At 46.3% G+C, this 17,872-nt stretch overlaps 1 protein-coding gene and 1 long non-coding RNA gene across 3 annotated transcripts; one reads left to right on the top strand and one right to left on the bottom strand.

Annotated features, from left to right (window-relative positions):
• Positions 1-12,897: 12,897 nt before the first annotated feature.
• Positions 12,898-16,348, bottom strand: LOC136534823 (uncharacterized). 2 transcript variants are annotated; one of them, XR_010778823.1, is made up of 4 exons: positions 15,824-16,348; positions 14,635-14,803; positions 13,677-14,160; positions 12,898-13,313 (listed from the first exon to the last, which is right to left on the bottom strand). It is a non-coding gene; the product is annotated as an uncharacterized lncRNA (long non-coding RNA). The 2 variants fall into 2 exon arrangements; XR_010778822.1 differs by having other exon boundaries at positions 12,898-14,160.
• A 393-nt stretch (positions 16,349-16,741) lies between these two features.
• LOC136534824 (classical arabinogalactan protein 9-like) lies at positions 16,742-17,584 on the top strand. The gene has a single exon (XM_066527188.1). The coding sequence runs from the start codon at positions 16,742-16,744 to the stop codon at positions 17,582-17,584; it is 843 nt and encodes a 280-aa protein (XP_066383285.1).
• The last annotated feature ends 288 nt before the right edge of the window (positions 17,585-17,872 follow it).

The raw sequence follows: 17,872 nt of genomic DNA, 5'->3' as shown, positions 1-17,872 counted from the left end.
AACTAAATTTTCACTGCGCAGTTCACACTCATGAGTTCTGAGCCATGAAATGGACAATGATTAGCAAGTATGCATTTTACCTCATAGTTGTAATGAACCACAACAATTAACAAGTAAGCGAATGATATGTCTGCACCTGTGTTCTGAAGCCCGCACATTCAATTGTCACGCAAAGGAGGTAAACTACCATGAACACACTCCAGTGATGACACCACCAACCTCCCTCTAATATCTTGGCTGAGCTGAGCTCCAAGAACAGGTACAAGTGTACGACGACTGCAACCTCTTCACCTTCAGGACATGGAACTTACTGCCGTCGAGCCCTTCTTCGGCGTGCTTCCTGCACAGCACTACAAGGAGTACGCAAATATTTTTGCCAGAGGCTCTGAATTTGAGACATCGAGCAGGAGTTGATCCTAGGGCTAGGGTCAAAGCATTCCACCATGTGATGGTTTCAGAAGCTTACAACGCAATAGATGCATGGCAAAGGGGGTGTCGCCGGACTTGGGTGACATGAAAGGCGGCATCGAGACTGCGCCGACGGGAGCACGAATGGCGAGGGCAATCCAACATACTCTTCGACCCTAGGTACTCCCAGCAGTCGAGCTCCTGTACAGCTCCCCGCGCTATTTCTCCTCTCTCAGGCAGCCACCCCACGAACTCGTTCTCCGCGCCTCCCTCCTCGCTCGAGCAGCCACGCCTCCGCCTGCTCCAGCTCATCCACTCACCGGAGCAGCTCCCCACCGCCTCTGCTTCAGACGGACACCACAGATCTAGGATGAGGGAGAAAAGGGACATGGATAGGGAGAGGAGAGGAGGCAGGTGGCCCACCTCAGGCCTGGGTTTGGCATGGTGACCAGCTAGATCCTGGTTGTCATGTCGCGCGTGTCGGATCCTTCATGCCTACCTCACACTTGTAATTAGTGAGTGGGGCTGGGCGCCGCCTGAAGCAATGGGCAATGGCGGAGCGAAGCTATGTGGAGTCCCTAGGGCCATCCCTATCGTTGGTTTCTCCTTCCATGCGCCCCTCACCGCCACCGCTGAGGTCGTTTGCTGCTGGGGTTTCTTTCGTCCTATGAACCACCATGGTAAAGGCAGGACAACGGAGACCAAACACCCTTCGCAGATGGGACCATGGTCGAGGTCAGGGTAGGCGGCGGCCTCAGCGTGGTAGCAGCGAGGCATCGGCGTTGTGAAAGGTCCTTGTGTGGTTTTGGTAATTGAGTGACAACCTAGGTGGACTAATTGTGTTTATGTGAGATACATAGGTGATTAGTCCACAGGTACATATGTGTGAGCAACATATGCCATGAAGGTGAAAATGGCTTGGAGATGTTGCAAAGCTCACACATGTGATGATGAAGGAGCTTATTGCACATGAGACATGACATTGAGTCATGTGATCAAGGTGGAGAAGATCAAGATAAGACTTGGCTTGATGGACCGGTTGCAAGCGTGAAGGGCAAGTCGGAGGCTTTGGAGCGATGGACCGCGTGGCGGTGAAGCTTGAGCAAGACTTGGCGCCGATGGACGAAGGCAACGGTGAAAAGCAAGTGAAGTCAAGATCGATGAACCAATATGATCACGTGATGATATGAAGTGGATCATATCATTGTTGATCATGTTGGTGCATGTGTTGCATCGACATTGGAGGAGATGGAATGGAATGCGCAAGGCAAAGGTATAACCTAGGGCATTTCATTTCACCGGTCATAGGTGTGTAGAGAAGTTGAGACCGGGTTTAGGATAGATGGCCATACTATCAAGAGGGGCAAACTTGTTTGCATATCGGTCATCTAGTGCCACTCGAGTGATCTAACTTTGCATCATCGCTAGGATCGAGTGGCGTGGCAAGTTGAGTGGCTAATCCTTTGGAAAATGATTGTGAAAATGCTAACACACATACACATGATGGTGTACACTTGGTGGTGTTGGCACATTTATAAAGGAGATGAAGTTGGAGTTGATGTGATCAACTCGGTAATGAAACGGAGGCGAGAAGGGTTAGGAACTCCATCGGCGCCCTATATAGAAAAGATAGGTCTCACAGAGTGGACCGAACGCTGGTCACGTGGTGACCGGACGCTAGGGTCCTGCGTCCGGTCAGTGGAGGTAGAGAGCGTGCGGGGTGTCGGTCTTCGACCGACGCTGGCACTGAACGTGATCGACACTGGCAGGGTGCGTCCGGTTAGGCTGACGTACGGTGACATGGGCGACACAGAGAAGGCAGAGAAGGACTGGACGCTGATGCTGTGTCCGATCATGACCGACCGGACGCGTCCGGTCGCAACTGTTCCTTACTGGAAATGACCGGACACTAGGGTTGTTGCGTCCGGTCAGTTTTGAGCAGCCACGTCCGGTCATCACTTGACCGTTGAGATTGGGCGATCGACATTTGAAGCCGATGACACATGGCAAGCATCGGGCGACCGGACGTTAGGGTCCTGCGTCCGATCGAACTGACCGGAGCGTCCGATCACCCATGTTTGCCCAGTGAAGGGGTAATGGCTAGTTTAGCCCATGGGGCTATAAATAGAAGGTGGTCTCAGCCATGGCTAGTGCTGAGCACCTCGGGGGACTTTGTGTCCATGCTTGAGAGTGCTTGGGAGCCCTCCATCTCACATATGCTTGATAGTGATCATCGATTGTGTGAGAGAGCGATTCTAGTGCGATTGCATCATGAGGTTGCATCGAGTGGCACTAGGTGATCGAGTTGCAAGCCAGGTGGTGCTTGTTACTCTTGGAGGTTGCCACCTCCTAGATGGCTTGGTGGTGGTCTCCGTCGAAGCCCGCAAGAAGCTTGTGCGGTGCTCCGGAGAAGAGCTTTGTGAGGGGCATTGTGCTCGCCCCACGGGAGCCGCGAAGAGCAACTCTAGTTGAGCGTGTCATTGAGCTACCCTCACTTTCGGGGTAGGTTCTTGCGGTGCCCGACGTGCGGGCTTGGCGGGTGATGCCAATTAGCCATCGAACCACCAAGTGAGCGGTCGACACAACAGGGACGTAGCGTGTTGGCAAGCACGTGAACCTCAGGAGAAAATCACCATGTCAACCTTGTTCTTCCCGTTGGTTTGCAATCCCTTTACACAAGCTTGTGATTACTTTTATATACATTGTGCTTGTGTAGTTGCTCTTGTAATTAGTTAGCTTGTGTAGCTCACTAGTTACCTTCTTGCTTGTGTAGCATAGAAGTAGCTCCCTTGCGTGGCTAATTTGGTTTGTGTAACCTTGTTAGTCACATTGCTTAGTTTGTGTAGCTAAGTATTTGCGCTCTCTAATTTGGCATTGGTTGCTTTGTTATTGAGCATTGCTAGTGAGCTTAGGTGGCTTTGTGCTTTTGCTTACTAGCATGTGTAGGAGCTCCCTTGTTGCTTGAAGTACTAGTGGCATAGGTTTGTGTGACCTTGCTTCTAGAATTGATTAGGTGAGCTCTAGCTAGCCCGGCACCTTGTTGCTTAATTAGTATCTTTGGAAGGTGCTAGAGAACATAGATAGAGGGGTGTAGTCTTGGCTAGACCGATAGTTTTAATTCGCGCTTGTTTTGGTTAGCCGACGCGATTAATTTTAGAAATGACTATTCACCCCCCTAGTCCGCCATCTGACCTTACAAGTGGTATCGGAGCATGGTCTCTCATTTGTGGTCTTCACCGACCCAAGAGGATAGTGTCTAGTGGGATAGATGCTTATGAGACACACATTTTTGATGGCACAAACTTTGCACTTTGGAAAAATTACATGCTTGATCATTTTCGTGCAAAGGGACCTAAGTTTTGGTGGATTGTCACTAGTGGTCTCACTCATGTCTTGGATCATAGAAATCTCACCAAAGCTCAAAGAGTTCTCTATGAACTTGATGCACATGCTTGTTGTTTTCTAATGGATGCTTTGAGTTTTGACTTGATGAAACAAGTAAACTACACGGGAACCGCTCATGAGATATGGGAGTCCATCAAGCGCACCTTCGGTGATTCCTCCACATGGGATGATGGCAAGTTCAAGGAGGATGAGCCCAAGAAAGTAGCGCATGAGGATATTGAGCATGACCACAACTTGGTGATTGTGGAAGATTGCTCCACCTCATGGTCAAGTGATGATGATGATGATCAATCTACCATAAGTTCACTTGACAAGGTTGATGATGATGCCACAAGTGTTGCACATGAAGATTCTACTTCAAGCACACTTGATGGTGATCTTGATGATGATGGTTCATGCTCGGGCCATGATTGTGATGCTACTATAAGCTCTTCTCCATCACCACATTGCTTCATGTCACAAGGTGACACCAAGGTATCAAATGATAATATGGTTGATCATGTTGATTCATATGATGAGCTTGTTAGTAGACTTGCTAGCATGACCATGTCTTTAGAAAATGAGAAAGCTAAAACAATGAAATTAGAAAATGAAAACTCATTTCTAAAGAACTCTTGTGAAGAACATAAGAAATTACTTGATGCTTTTAAATCTTCACATGATGAGCTAAAATTGAATCATGAGACACTACTTGCATCTCATGATGAATTATTAGAACAACATGCTTCTCTATTAAAAGTGTTTACAAAGAAACTTAAAAATAGTGAGAGCTCATCACATGGGTCAATTGATCAATCACATATTGTTGCTAACCCTTGTGATGTAGGCAAGAAGCATGTATCCACCTCTTGTGATGATTTATTAGAAATGCCATGCTTCTTCACAATTAGATGCTTGTTCTACTTCTATGTCTTGTGAGACTAACCTTTTGAAGGAGAACAATGAGCTTAATGAACAAGTGAAGAAATTGAGCAACAAGTTAGAGAGGTGCTACAACTCAAAAGTCACCTTTGAGCACATGTTGAAGACTCAAAGAAACTATGGTGACAAGTGTGGCCTTGGCTTCAAGAAGAAGATGACAAAGGGCGAAAGAAAGAGAGAAAGAAAGATGAAGAAGCTACAACAAAGAAAGCTCTCTCATACCATGTGCTACCGGTGTCATGAAGCGAGACACCTTGCAAATGGTTGCCCTAACATTGAGAAGCTCAAGAAGATAAAAGAAGAAGAGAGGCTCAAGCATGTGAAGTGCTTCAAGTGCCGCACTTGGGGTCACCTTACCTCAATGTGCCCAACCAAGCAATTGGTGAAGCAACTAGAAGAGCCTCAACCAAAGCCACAAGTTGAGCAAGAGAAGACACCCCAAGAGCAAATCAAGATCAACCATGAAGATGGTGGTGATTTGATGATAAAGAAGAAGAAAACAAGAAGGGGTGGAAAGGCAAGGCATCCAATGCAAACTCAAGATGCCAAGATGATGAGCAAGAATGAAGATGAGAAGAAAGATTATGCTCACATCAAGTGCTTCAAGTGTGGAAGTATAGGACACTTTGCCTCTGAAGTGTCCTACCAAGCTTGAGAAGAAGGCTCAAGCAATCCATGAGAGGCAAGGCAATGAGAAGCACTACATGAGCAAGGAAGAGAAGGCTCAATCAAAGAGAAAGTGCTACTCATGCCGGGAAAGGGAGACACATGGCACATTCATGTCCCCTAGGTAACACTCCTAAGCCTATTTCAATTGATGATGATTCTATGCTTAGGAAGGATGGTAATGGTACCTCTATAGGTTGCTATTGCAAAACATCCCGCTACTCATACTAAGGCTATTGCCTAAGTATGTTGCTCCTAACTTGAGAGGACCCAAAATTGTTTGGGTACCATCAAAAAGTGGATGATTGTTTGTAGGTACCATCGGCATTGGAGACTTGATTCAATTGAATCTCATATTGATCATCATATGTTGAATCAAGATATGAAGCCTAGTGCACATCCAAACCCAATGCCATGATAAATTGAGTAAAGTTCCAAGTGCTATCAACATACAAGTGCTATAATTCAAGTTGTTGGTGATTCATTGGATATATTTGATGGCTTGCAAATAATTGAGTTGAAGCTTGCTAGTTGGATGATCATGAGCTAACCAAGGTATATCTCTTGTTGATCATTTCATTTGGGTGCATATGAAGTTGATTGAATTGGATAAATATGCAATGTTGCTTGCTATAAGATGATTGAATGGATAATTGATTAGTAATTCAAGTTTGGATTGATTTGTGTTGGATAAATTCATGAGATGACTTTTAGTAAGTGGTTTGAATGGATATATGTCTTATGGAAGTATTCAAACAAGTTAGTTTCAAGTTTGATTCATATTTGATGAAGTATAGCTCAATTGTTGAAATCTGTCCTATATTGCAAAATCTGAGCTAGCTGTGATCTTAGCCATATTTGAGTGATCAAAACTTATTGGATTGGTATAAAAATTGGTGTACATACTCTAGACTTATGGTATAAGGTGCTGTACAAATTTCATGAGAATTGGATAAGAGATGCCTTCAGTTTTGGAAGTGAATCTTGCCAGCTATAGTGCAGCAGTTTTCAGCATGTAGCAGTGGTGAAATAATTGAAATCTGGTAGCAATCTAGAAGTCAAATGAAGCTCAAATTTTTATAGCTGCTAGATAACTTAAGTGAAGCACATCTCACCAAATTTCGTGGTATTTGGATTTGTACTTTGGGAGATATGCTTATTTCTTTGAAGGGTACAGAATCTGCCAGAAAAGTGACAAATATTGGATTGATCTAGAGTCACTTTGATTGAAAGGTCCTCAAGTTGAAAATATGTTTATAAGTGTTTGAGGTACCTAAGTTTGGTTTTGAGATGTATTTAAGCATGACAAGCAAAGAGTACAAGGCCATTTGATTGTGGAGTGTACTTTGCACACATTTCAGTACTCAAATTGGAAGATCAAGATCAAACTCAAGATGAAGATTGAAGTTTAAGTTCTAGTGACTATTGGAAATCATTTGGTAGAAAGAAAAGGACTTAAACAAGTAGAAAGAAAATGACTTAAAGAAGGAATCGAAGGATTACTCATCAAGTTAAGTCCATCACTTGGATCAATCAATCAAGTTATTTCAAGTGAGTATCAAGAATGGTTCTTAGAGAGAGGTCACTTCTCCCTAGTGTAGGGGCTTGCCACCTATGAGTAGGTAAACCAAGTGTGGTACTTGGAAGGATTAACATGGAAGTGGTGATCCGAGGAATTTAGAGATGCTTAGTTAATGCAATCAAAAGGGTTGATCCAAGAAAAGCAAGCAACACCCAAAAGAGAGCTAGTCATGATATTTCAAGTAGTATTCTCAAATTGATGCTCTCATGCAAGTAAGATGAAAAGAAGAAGCAAGCCAACCACAACAAGAAAGTGCACTTGATCATAAGTGGTATTCATTTCATATGGGTGAAGAATAGAATTCAAAATGGTATCTATTGGTCTTCACCAAGCTTATAATTGGACTTCACATTGCTATTGGAGTAATGAATTGGAATCTATGTGACTATCCTCTACTCCAACATAGCAAATGTATCATTGTAATGTGCATGATCATTTCATCCCTTACTAGTATGCGGTTAGTGCATATAGTACATGCTTCATAGGATCATGCATAGCAAATAAAATGTTTAAATTCATAACCTACCACTATTGCTTGAATGATTACTTGATCTAGTGGTTAGTATATGAATTTGTTCATGAGCTAGTGAACCCAAGTACTTGATTTAATTTGGATTGCCAACAAGTGACAAGTACAACATTGGCAAGATAACCCTTACAAGAGGTGTGAAGAAGCTTGTCATTGGTTCAAACCGGACTTGGAAGCTTAGGCAAATCAATTTAGTTCAAGTCAATTAGAAGCTCATGATAAGTGATAAGAGTACAAGCACAAGACAACAATGCAAATGGATATATAGTTTGTTTGTTCTAAGTGGTATCTAGACTCAAGTATTTCATCAAGAATTCACAAGTAATGTCTAGATCAACTCACAAGTAATATCCTGTAAGTGGTACTTCATGAAGATAGCAAATGTTCAAGAAATGGTTCAAATTGATAAATCCAACAAGTGGTTCCATACTAGAAAATTCTTTCAAGTGGTATCACATCTACACGTGGTATCAATCATGCAAGACGATGATTCCACAAGTGATCCTCAACTTTAAGTGATCATCAAATGAAGAATGCATCCCTCACCTACAAGAGCTCAAGTGTATCGAATGGATGACCCATGCTATCACATAGGGGGAGGTGTCACACAAATTGATATCAAGATCAAAGATTCTATGTGTGGTATCTCAAGAAGCCCTACACAAGATACAAGTAGTACAAGTTACAAGTGGTATCTACAAGTGGTGTCATTCCAACAATCAAGTGATGTCCATAAAAAATACAAGATTCAAGCCTCAACCATCTACCCCAAATGCATACCTTTGCATCAATGAGAAGCACACCTTTTATGGAAATTGATGACAAAGGAGGAGAGATTGTACAAAGATATGAAAGCTTTGAGATTAAGATTGTACAAGGGGGAGAGATAAGATATGAAAGCTTTAAAGAAGTAGAGGTAGGACATGGACGTAGAAATGGGGAGCAACATTGAAGAAAGAGATGGACAATGAGGGAGCAATATTGAAGAAAAGAGATGGATCAAAATTCTTGGACAAGAGAAGCACACAAATAGGGGGAGCAAGCTCATGAACTTTGATTGATTGCATTTGTTATGTGCATATTCATGTGCTTGCTTGCATTGCATAAGTTCTTAAATTCAATATGCATGCTTGTGTGATGTATGCTAGTTGTAGAATTTGATTGATGAAATAAAACTAGCATGCATAGGATGATAGCTAGACACTTGGTATGCTTTTCAAGTAATGCTAGTACCTTGGTTTTAATGTTGATCTCACGAGGTATCTAGTGATTTTATTTCCAAGTGATATCTAGCTAACCATGGTGCTAAGGATGAACTTAAAGGTGCAACTTCCGATTGGTATCACACTTCAAAGGTTTACTCTATACACCTTAGCATCATTTGGTAGTAATTACTCTCCCACATTTCAATCTATGCATATGTGCGAACTTCAAACAAACACTCTAGCACATATGTAGGGGGAGCTAATACTACCATTTCGGGTTTGTGGTACTTGTCCAAAATCATTTACACATGGTAAAATTGCTTGGGCAAGCAACATGAATCCAAAAGAGCTTAATTTCCATATCTTTGTAGAGTTGTCATCAATTACCAAAAAGGGGGAGATTGAAAGGTCCTTGTGTGGTTTTGGTAATTGAGTGACAACCTAGGTGGACTAATTGTGTTTATGTGAGATACACAGGTGATTAGTCCACAGGTACATATGTGTGAGCAACATATGCCATGAAGGTGAAAATGGCTTGGAGATGTTGCAAGGCTCACACATGTGATGATGAAGGAGCTTATTGCACATGAGACATGACATTGAGTCATGTGATCAAGGTGGAGAAGATCAAGACAAGACTTGGCTTGATGGACCGGTTGCAAGCGTGAAGGGCAAGTCGGAGGCTTTGGAGCGATGGACCACGTGGCGGTGAAGCTTGAGCAAGACTTGGTGCCAATGGACGAAGGCAACGATGAAAAGCAAGTGAAGTCAAGATCGATGAACCAATATGATCACATGATGATATGAAGTGGATCATATCATTGTTGATCATGTTGGTGCATGTGTTGCATCGACATTGGAGGAGATGGAATGGAATGCGCAAGGCAAAGGTATAACTTAGGGCATTTCATTTCACCGGTCATAGGTGTGTAGAGAAGTTGGTGACCAGGTTTAGGATAGATGACCATACTATCAAGAGGGGCAAACTTGTTTGTATATTGGTCATCTAGTGCCACTCGAGTGATCTAACTTTGCATCGTCGCTAGGATTGAGTGCCGTGGCAAGTTGAGTGGCTAATCCTTTGGAAAATGATTGTGAAAATGCTAACACACATACACATGATTGTGTACACTTGGTGGTGTTGTCACATTTATAAAGAAGATGAAGTTGGAGTTGATATGGATCAACTCGACAATGAAACAGAGGCGAGAAGGGTTAGGAACTCCACCGGCGCCCTATACAGAAAAGACAGGGTCTCACAGAGTGGACCGGACGCTGGTCACGTGGTGACCGGACGCTGGGGTCTTGCATCTGATCAGTGGAGGCAGAGAGCGTGCTGGCGTCGGTCTTCGACCAGACGCTGGCGCTGAACATGATCGGATGCTGGCAGGGTGCGTCCGGTTAGGCTGACGTACGGTGACATGGGCGACATAGAGAAGGTGGAGAAGGACCGGACGCTGATGCTGCATTCGATCGTGACCGACCGGACGCGTCCGGTCGTGACTGGTACCTTACTAGAAACGACCAGACGCTGGGGTTGCTGCGTCTGGTCAGTTTGAGCAGCCACGTCCGGTCATCACTTGACCATTGAGATTGGGCGATCGATGTTTGAAGCCGATGACACATGGCAAGTATCGGCGACCGGACGCTAGGGTCCTGCGTCCGATCGAACTGACCGGAGCGTCCGGTCACCCCGTGTTTTGCCCAGTAAAGGGGTAACGGCTAGTTTCGCCCGTGGGGCTATAAATAGAAGGTGGCCTCGGCCATGGCTGGTGCTGAGCACCTTGGGGGACTTGGTGTCCATGCTTGAGAGTGCTTGGGAGCCCTCCATCTCATATATGCTTGATAGTGATCATCCGATTGTGTGAGTGAGCGATTCTAGTGCGATTGCATCGTGAGGTTGCATCGAGAGGCACTAGGTGATCGAGTTGCAAGCTGGTGGTGCTTATTACTCTTGGAGGTTACCACCTCCTAGACGGCTTGGTGGTGGTCTCCGTCGAAGCCCGAAAGAAGCTTGTGCGGTGCTCCGGAGAAGAGCTTTGTGAGGGGCATTGTGCTCGCCCCGCGGGAGCTACGAAGAGCAACTCTAGTAAAGCGTGTCATTGAGCTACCCTCACTTTTGGGGTAGGTTCTTGCGGTGCCCGACGTGCGGGCTTGGCGGGTGATGCCAATTAGCTGCCGAACCACCAAGTGAGCGGTCGACACAACGGGGACTAGCGTGTTGGCAAGCACATGAACCTCGGGAGAAAAATCACCGTGTCAACCTTGTTCTTCCCGTTGGTTTGCAATCCCCTTTCACAAGCTTGTATTTATATTTCATATACATTATGCTTGTGTAGTTGCTCTTGTAATTAGTTAGCTTGTGTAGCTTACTAGTTACCTTCTTGCTTGTGTAGCATAGAAGTAGCTCCCTTGCGTGGCTAATTTGGTTTGTGTAACCTTATTAGTCACATTGCTTAGTTTGTGTAGCTAAGTAATTGCGCTCTCTAATTTGGCATTAGTTGCCTTGTTATTGAGCATTGCTAGTGAGCTTAGGTGGCTTTGTGCTTTTGCTTACTAGCTTGTGTAGGAGCTCCCATGTTGCTTGAAGTACTAGTTGCATAGGTGAGCTCTAGCTAGCCCGACACTTTTGTTGCTTAATTAGTATCTTTGGAAGGTGATAGAGAACATAAATAAAGGGGTGTAGTCTTGGCTAGACCGATAGTTTTAATTCCGCGCTTGTTTCGGTTAGCCGACGCGATTAATTTTAGAAAGAACTATTCATCCCCCTCTAGTCCGCCATCTTGACCTTACACGTTGGCGGGTAGGCCGGTAGGAGCGGGCCGTGGCGGCACGCACCGGTCCCAGATCTACGCTGGGTCGTGGTCGAACAGGCCGTGGCTGCAGCCGGCGACCGAGGAGATGGAGGAGGCACCCGCTGGCCAGCGGATGGAGGGAGGGGCGACGCGGCTGCGCCTCGCTGTGCCCGGTTTGGGGATTCACTTGAGGCGGTCGAGCGTAGGTGGAGGAGATGCTCGCATGATTGGAGGAGATCGTGCGCGCCGCGACGGGGAATCACGTGATTGGAGGAGAGTGAGAGGGTGAGGGATTTAGGAAGGTGGAACAGGAGGTGTCGTGATTTCGTGGAGCCGGGCGGGATTTTTTTTCCGATGATCACGATTGCAGTTCTTTTCATAGTTGTTTCCTTTTGAAACCACGGGAGCGAGGTTTGTTTCCTTCGCAAGGACGGGCGTAGGAGCGACGGGTGCTGGATCGCAGTAGACAGAACTATGGACCTACGTTGGAATGTTGCATAAAAAAATGTCAACATTTTGTTCTTTTTAGTTGTGGGAGCCGTGGCTGCAGCCGGCGGCCGAGGAGAGGGAGGAGGTGCCCGCTGGCCAGCGGATGGAGGGAGGGGCGACGCGGCTGCGCCTCGCTATGCCCGGCTGGGGGATTCACTTGAAGCGGTCGAGCGTAGGTGGAGGAGATGCTCGCGTGATTGGAGGAGATCGCGTGCGCCGCGACCGGGAATCGCGTGATTGGAGGAGAGCGAGAGGGTGAGGGATTTAGGAAGGTGGAACAGGAGGTGTCGTGATTTCGTGGAGCCGGGCAGGAATTTTTTCCTATGATCACGATTGCACGTTCTTTTCATAGTTGTTTCCTTTTGATACCACGGGAGCGAGGTTTGTTTCCTTCGCAAGGACGGGCGTAGGAGTGACGGGTGCTATATCGCAGCAGGCAGAACTATGGACCCACGTTGGAATGTCGCACAAAAAAATATCCATGTTTTGTTCTTTTTAGTTGTGGTTGATTCAAGGCATATAGAGACTAGCCCACTTGGGAGTCTGGTTACGCTTCTGCAAATACTTGGAGAAGTACTTTGCATTATTCCTCCCACTTTCCAACAAGCACCGAATCTGTTCACTCTTTTAGTACTTAAAAGGGGGATGGTTGACCCATCGATCCTTGCAACACGAAGAGGGACACCAAATAATCCAGTTTGAATTATCTGCTTGATCCATATGCTCCGGTGGATATTAATAATAAATGGATTGAAAAGGAGCATCATCGTATAGGTACTATACTAAAATTTCACTGAACTGAACCCAACTGATGACCTATAGATTCAGAGAAAAATATAAATACTATACGAAGAGTGGAACTAATTGATGGGCAAGAGTGATCTTCACACATGGCAACAGATATAGAAATTGAGTCTATGTAAGTTATGTTCCAGTACAACAAAATTTGGTCCAACAATCCAGATTGTGACAATCCGCTTGAAAATCACTGAAAAAGTAATTCGCATATGCACAGGCATATCAGCATATGTACTTGCAGCTACCAACAATTATTCAATGTTTTTGTCCCTTGCATGGTGGCACGTGGCCTCTCAAACCTGGTTGGACATTGCGCCACAGCACGTAGAAGAAACAATTTTGCTTCTAGTCATATTTTGCTTCAGTCTTGCAAAGAAATACTAGCATAAACTAAAATTGATTCAATCATATTCACTTGGCATCTGTATCCTGCACACTGAAGACCTTTCACAAATAATAGTTCCTTCTGAAGCCCAGATCTTCTCCATTGCCTCTTTTGAAGATTTATTAAGAGCCTGACGAGATGATATGTGCAAAATATTTAAGAACCCAGATACTTAACATTTAAGCTATTCATTATAATTTGTTTGGAGGGCAACTCAAAAGCGTAGAGATGCAGACATGATTAAATAAAAGGCATAATTAAAAGCTGATAAGTGTACTACTATTTTCTCAAATATTTGAAGCCTGGATATTTCATCTTATAGAGATGCAGTGCATGTTCCATAACTGCAGAAATAACCACTGTTTACTGCATGTTCTAGTGCAAATACGTACCAAGTAATGAGCCAGTGAACAACTGGTGCAGGATATCATTTTTCCACCACGAGCAATTGTCAAGTAGACTAACTATTAACTGAAATACCTTTTCTACTTACCAATTAGGTAAAGGGCGTACCCAGTGCAGAGAGCTCCCGCTCTGTGCGGGGTCTGGGGAAGGGTGTCAGTGGCAAGCCTTACCCTTGCCTGTGCAATGCGAGGAGACCACGACTCGAACCCGGGACCTTCCGGTCACAGGCGGTAAGACTCTACCGCTTGCACCAGGCCCGCCCTTCAGGCTTCCCTGTGTGTGTGAGGCCATTCCAACAGAGAAGCACAAAACTACTTGGAATAATTGATGCCAGGAATCATAGAATGTTAACCATAATGGCAGCAACTACAACTATAAGCATGGCAGGGCCAGGTTATAAACGCATTGTCAGATTTTATTCAGACAGATAAAGGTTCTGATTTCAGACATGTAGTGTGTACCTAACCAAGATTGAATTAAACTTGAGGGACGGCTTGCTATTTCAGATGCAGGGTGAACTCAAAGAGGCAATAAACCTTGAAACTGAACAAATCAATAGTAGGGCAAAGCTCCTGCAAAAATATATCAATCCCCAATCAGAGCAAATAAAATAGAATGAAACTGAACAAATCGGTGGTGAGCACACAGAAGATTCTAAATAGTATAGCTCCTAAATAGTACAGGCCCCATGGATTATTAAAATAAATTTGAGATGAGATGCAAAAGTGACACAAGATAAAGTAGATGCATGTAACATGCTCAGTTGTAGTGTTGTTCTTGTTTTTTTTTAAAAATCTTACATCGCTGCAGTCCATAGGTCAGGCTCCATGTATATTTATCGTTATAAATTCTACTCCAGCATAATTTTAGAAACAAAACTAATCTCTGAGGGGGAATATGGTCTAGGATCTCATGCTCTGAGTACAGCACTAAACCAAAATGACATACCTTAAACTAATAGTCACATCCCAGCAACCACCAGACTGATGTGATTCTTTACTATGCTGTACAGAAAAAGAATAAATAACTACCAATAGATTATTTACCTGTTTTATGAATAGATCTTTGTAGTGGTGAGATCACTATGAATCTCAGGCTCAATATCAACACTGGGTTTTATTACACCATGTTTCGTTTTCTTTTCCTGTGTATGGAGCTTTGGAAGAGGAAGGATCACATCATCAGCATTGGCTCAGTCAAGAGCAGTGACCGTTTCTACAAGAGAAAAAAAAAATCGAGATTCAGCCCAAGAGTATAGCTCCCACATTTCGTTTGAGACTTATTAATAAAAGTCAAAAGGTGCATCCATGCTTCGCCCATTTAAGAATTGCACAAATTTAGAGCACAAGCGAGTAGCTGAGTAGCCTGTTCGTTTCGGCTGAATTGGCTTATAAGCCATGGCTGAAAGTACTGCTGGCTGGTTTGGTGTGAGAGAAAAATACTGTTCAAGCTGTGGATTATAAGCCAGATACGAGCAAATAAGCCAAAACGAACAGGCTATTAGCCACTAAAAAAATTAAAGGTGTTATCATCAAAGAGAAGGTGAAGTGAAGAAGCAAGATAAAATTTTCAATATAACTAATGAGCATTCTCACTATACATTGCTATTTCACAGATCGATCATTCTTTGTCATGGCGGTTTGAATATTTGGCAAGAGAACTCCATCTTGAGAAATGCCAAAATTAATATCTTAACCATACCAAACCAAAAGTTAATCAAAAGATGTTTTCACTACAGACCCATAAGCCAGTAGGACATGGGCAGAATTAGGTCCATTCACTCCTTGAAGTTTTGAGACAACTATCGAGAATGCCTTACGAGATTTTTTTTAAAATATTTTCGTTGCTGGAAGAAGCAAAGGTCCTCAACTGGCCAGCTGCTGTTGCTAACATATTCCCATGGACGATCTCCACCCGCCGGATCCCGGCACAAATGGCGCTGGCACGGTCGCCGTTGCTTATTTTTTCTCACAGAAGCATTCAGCAAGCAGAGAAAAATTCATATCTTTTAACACTGCCATCCGACAAACAACAGCTATCACAACACAAGTGATTACAACGAAAGGAATGTACTTCTGAACATCCATCATATTCAGGGCAACTGTATATATTTCAATTCAAACAAGAAAAATACATTGTACAGGTTATTGGACCTGAGTATACTTGTAATTTGAACACTACAATCAATACAAAGGGAATACAAAGAGGGTCTTAATGGTTTAGTGAAAAACTTACATTCAGTACTGTGACAGGCATTCCGTCGAGAATCTGGTGGAAGCACCGGCAGAGGCACGCGTTCCGGCCAGTAGTGGAAGCCGAAGGCTGCGGCGGCGGGGCGAAGTGGCGGAGCACGCCGGCGGCCGGCCGTGTGCAAAACGGCCACATCTTTAGGGGCGCTGCGAGGAGAGCGAGTCGAGCAGGTAGAGGAGCGGCCATAGCGGACGCCGGGCCGGCACGGGCGGGTAGTTAGGATGTAGGTCGGTGAAGGCGAGCGCGTCGTCGGGGCGGCCCGAGGCGGCGCTTGGACTCCGCGAGTGCCGAATGCGTGCTCATCGGGGAGGAACGTGGGCGGCAAGGCGGCCGGAGTGGAGGCGGTGGACGAGATCCTGTCATCCTGGGTGCCGGCTAGGTCACTGGCACTCGGCGGTGGTTGCGTGAGGGGGGAGTGGCGAATTCTGGATGGATAGACAGCGCGCTGGCGAGATCCGACTTGGCGGCGGCGAGCGTAGCAAGCGCTGGGAGGAACCGGGCCCACGTGTCCTCTCGCGCGGACAGGGAGAGGCGGAGAGCCAGGCGACAAGAAATGCACACACTGTTAAGAATATTCTAATATTCCTAATAATCAATTAGTGGGCAATTAGCAACTGCTAATTGCAGTTACCATGACACTGAAAGGCGTCGGACGGACGGGACATGGGAGCGGGGCTCTCCCACGTTCACTGGAACTGCCCCATCGTGGGCATGTATATATCTATGTACTGTTCATCACTAAAGTGACACACCTTCACTTTTACTGTTCCTCTCTACTTTCTACTGTTCGTAATACAATACTACAACACGTTATCAGCGTTCTACCGCTGAGCGAGAAGGCCAGGAACAGTGCCTGAAGGACTTCGTGAAGACAGGAGATCGCTGGATCGATCAAGGTACACGATGCCACCAATGCCCTACGTACCTTCTGCAGCACTCATTCTGCGCCTCGTCTTCATGGTGTACTACCACGCGCGCCGCATTGGAGTCCCCTTCGACAACGACAACATCCGTGATTCCCTCCTCAACGCCCTGCGCAACCTCCTTGGGGAGGAACGTGGGGGAGCCAGGGAGGGCCCTGCTCGTCGCCGACGCCGTGGTCATCACGGAGCATCTGCTCCCGTGGCGCCAACCCAAGCAGCGGTTATAGTCCCTGCGTCCTGGAGTTCGGGCCATGGCGTGGCTCCATACCACCCACCATGGCCGAACATGGCGCCGGGATCCTCCGACTGGGTACCAGTTGCGCTCGCCGCCATGCCACCAGTCGCCGGACCTTCTTCCTCGACCGGTGCGGGCCCATCGTCTTCGGCTCCGGCGGCTTCACCTCCACCGGCGACAGGGTCGGCTACTGCAGCTGCGACCCCGTTGGCCAACGGAACCGCCACAGCCGCGACTCTGTCTCCGACGACGCCACGGCCTTGTGCGACCCTCGCTGCGCGTAGGTCCACGGCACCGCTCCGACTCTTCTCTAGGGAGGCCGGCGAGATCCTAGATCCGGCCCTACAGGCTCCTCCTCCACCACCTCCGTCCACTCCTCCGGCAGTGAACATCGCCAACCAGGCGGTGAGCCCGACCATGCGTCCGACCTGGATCTCTGTGCCGCATGGCCCATCCGCACGCGCGCAGGCGAGTCCTCGCGCGAACGGACGCGTCCCGGCGCTGGAGAACGGGCACGCTAGTCCACGCGCGAACGGCGGTGGTGGCGCTTCCTCCTCCTTGGGGGGGCATGCCCCTCCTTCCGCTTGAACTTCTACCAGAGGGGGAGGGGGAGCCGCTGGCCTCTGTCTTGGTCGCCATCGACTGATTTGGGGCCGACGTGCGGGCTCCTCCCCGATCTGCGCCGGCGCTCGTCATCGGCTGCAGAGGGCGCGATGGAGGGAGAGGAGGAGGGCGTGGCCCAGCTTGCGGCCTGCCCCAGCGCCGGCTGTGCTGTTGGTCCTAGCTGGGCCGGCTGCTGCTGGTTCTTGCTGGGCTGGCTGCAGTGGCCAGAAGCCATTTATCATTTATCTATTTTATTTCCGAATTCGTAAATTT

The sequence above is a fragment of the Miscanthus floridulus genome, unplaced genomic scaffold (assembly GCF_019320115.1).
Source record: "Miscanthus floridulus cultivar M001 unplaced genomic scaffold, ASM1932011v1 os_2329_1_2, whole genome shotgun sequence".
NCBI lineage: Eukaryota > Viridiplantae > Streptophyta > Magnoliopsida > Poales > Poaceae > Miscanthus > Miscanthus floridulus.
The sequence above is the reverse complement of the archived record's forward strand: the minus strand, read 5'-3'. Positions and strand labels throughout refer to the sequence as shown.

Excerpts from the sequence above, each read along its gene's own strand:
- LOC136534824 (XM_066527188.1), top strand. The coding sequence starts at position 16,742 with ATGCCACCAATGCCCTACGTACCTTCTGCAGCACTCATTCTGCGCCTC.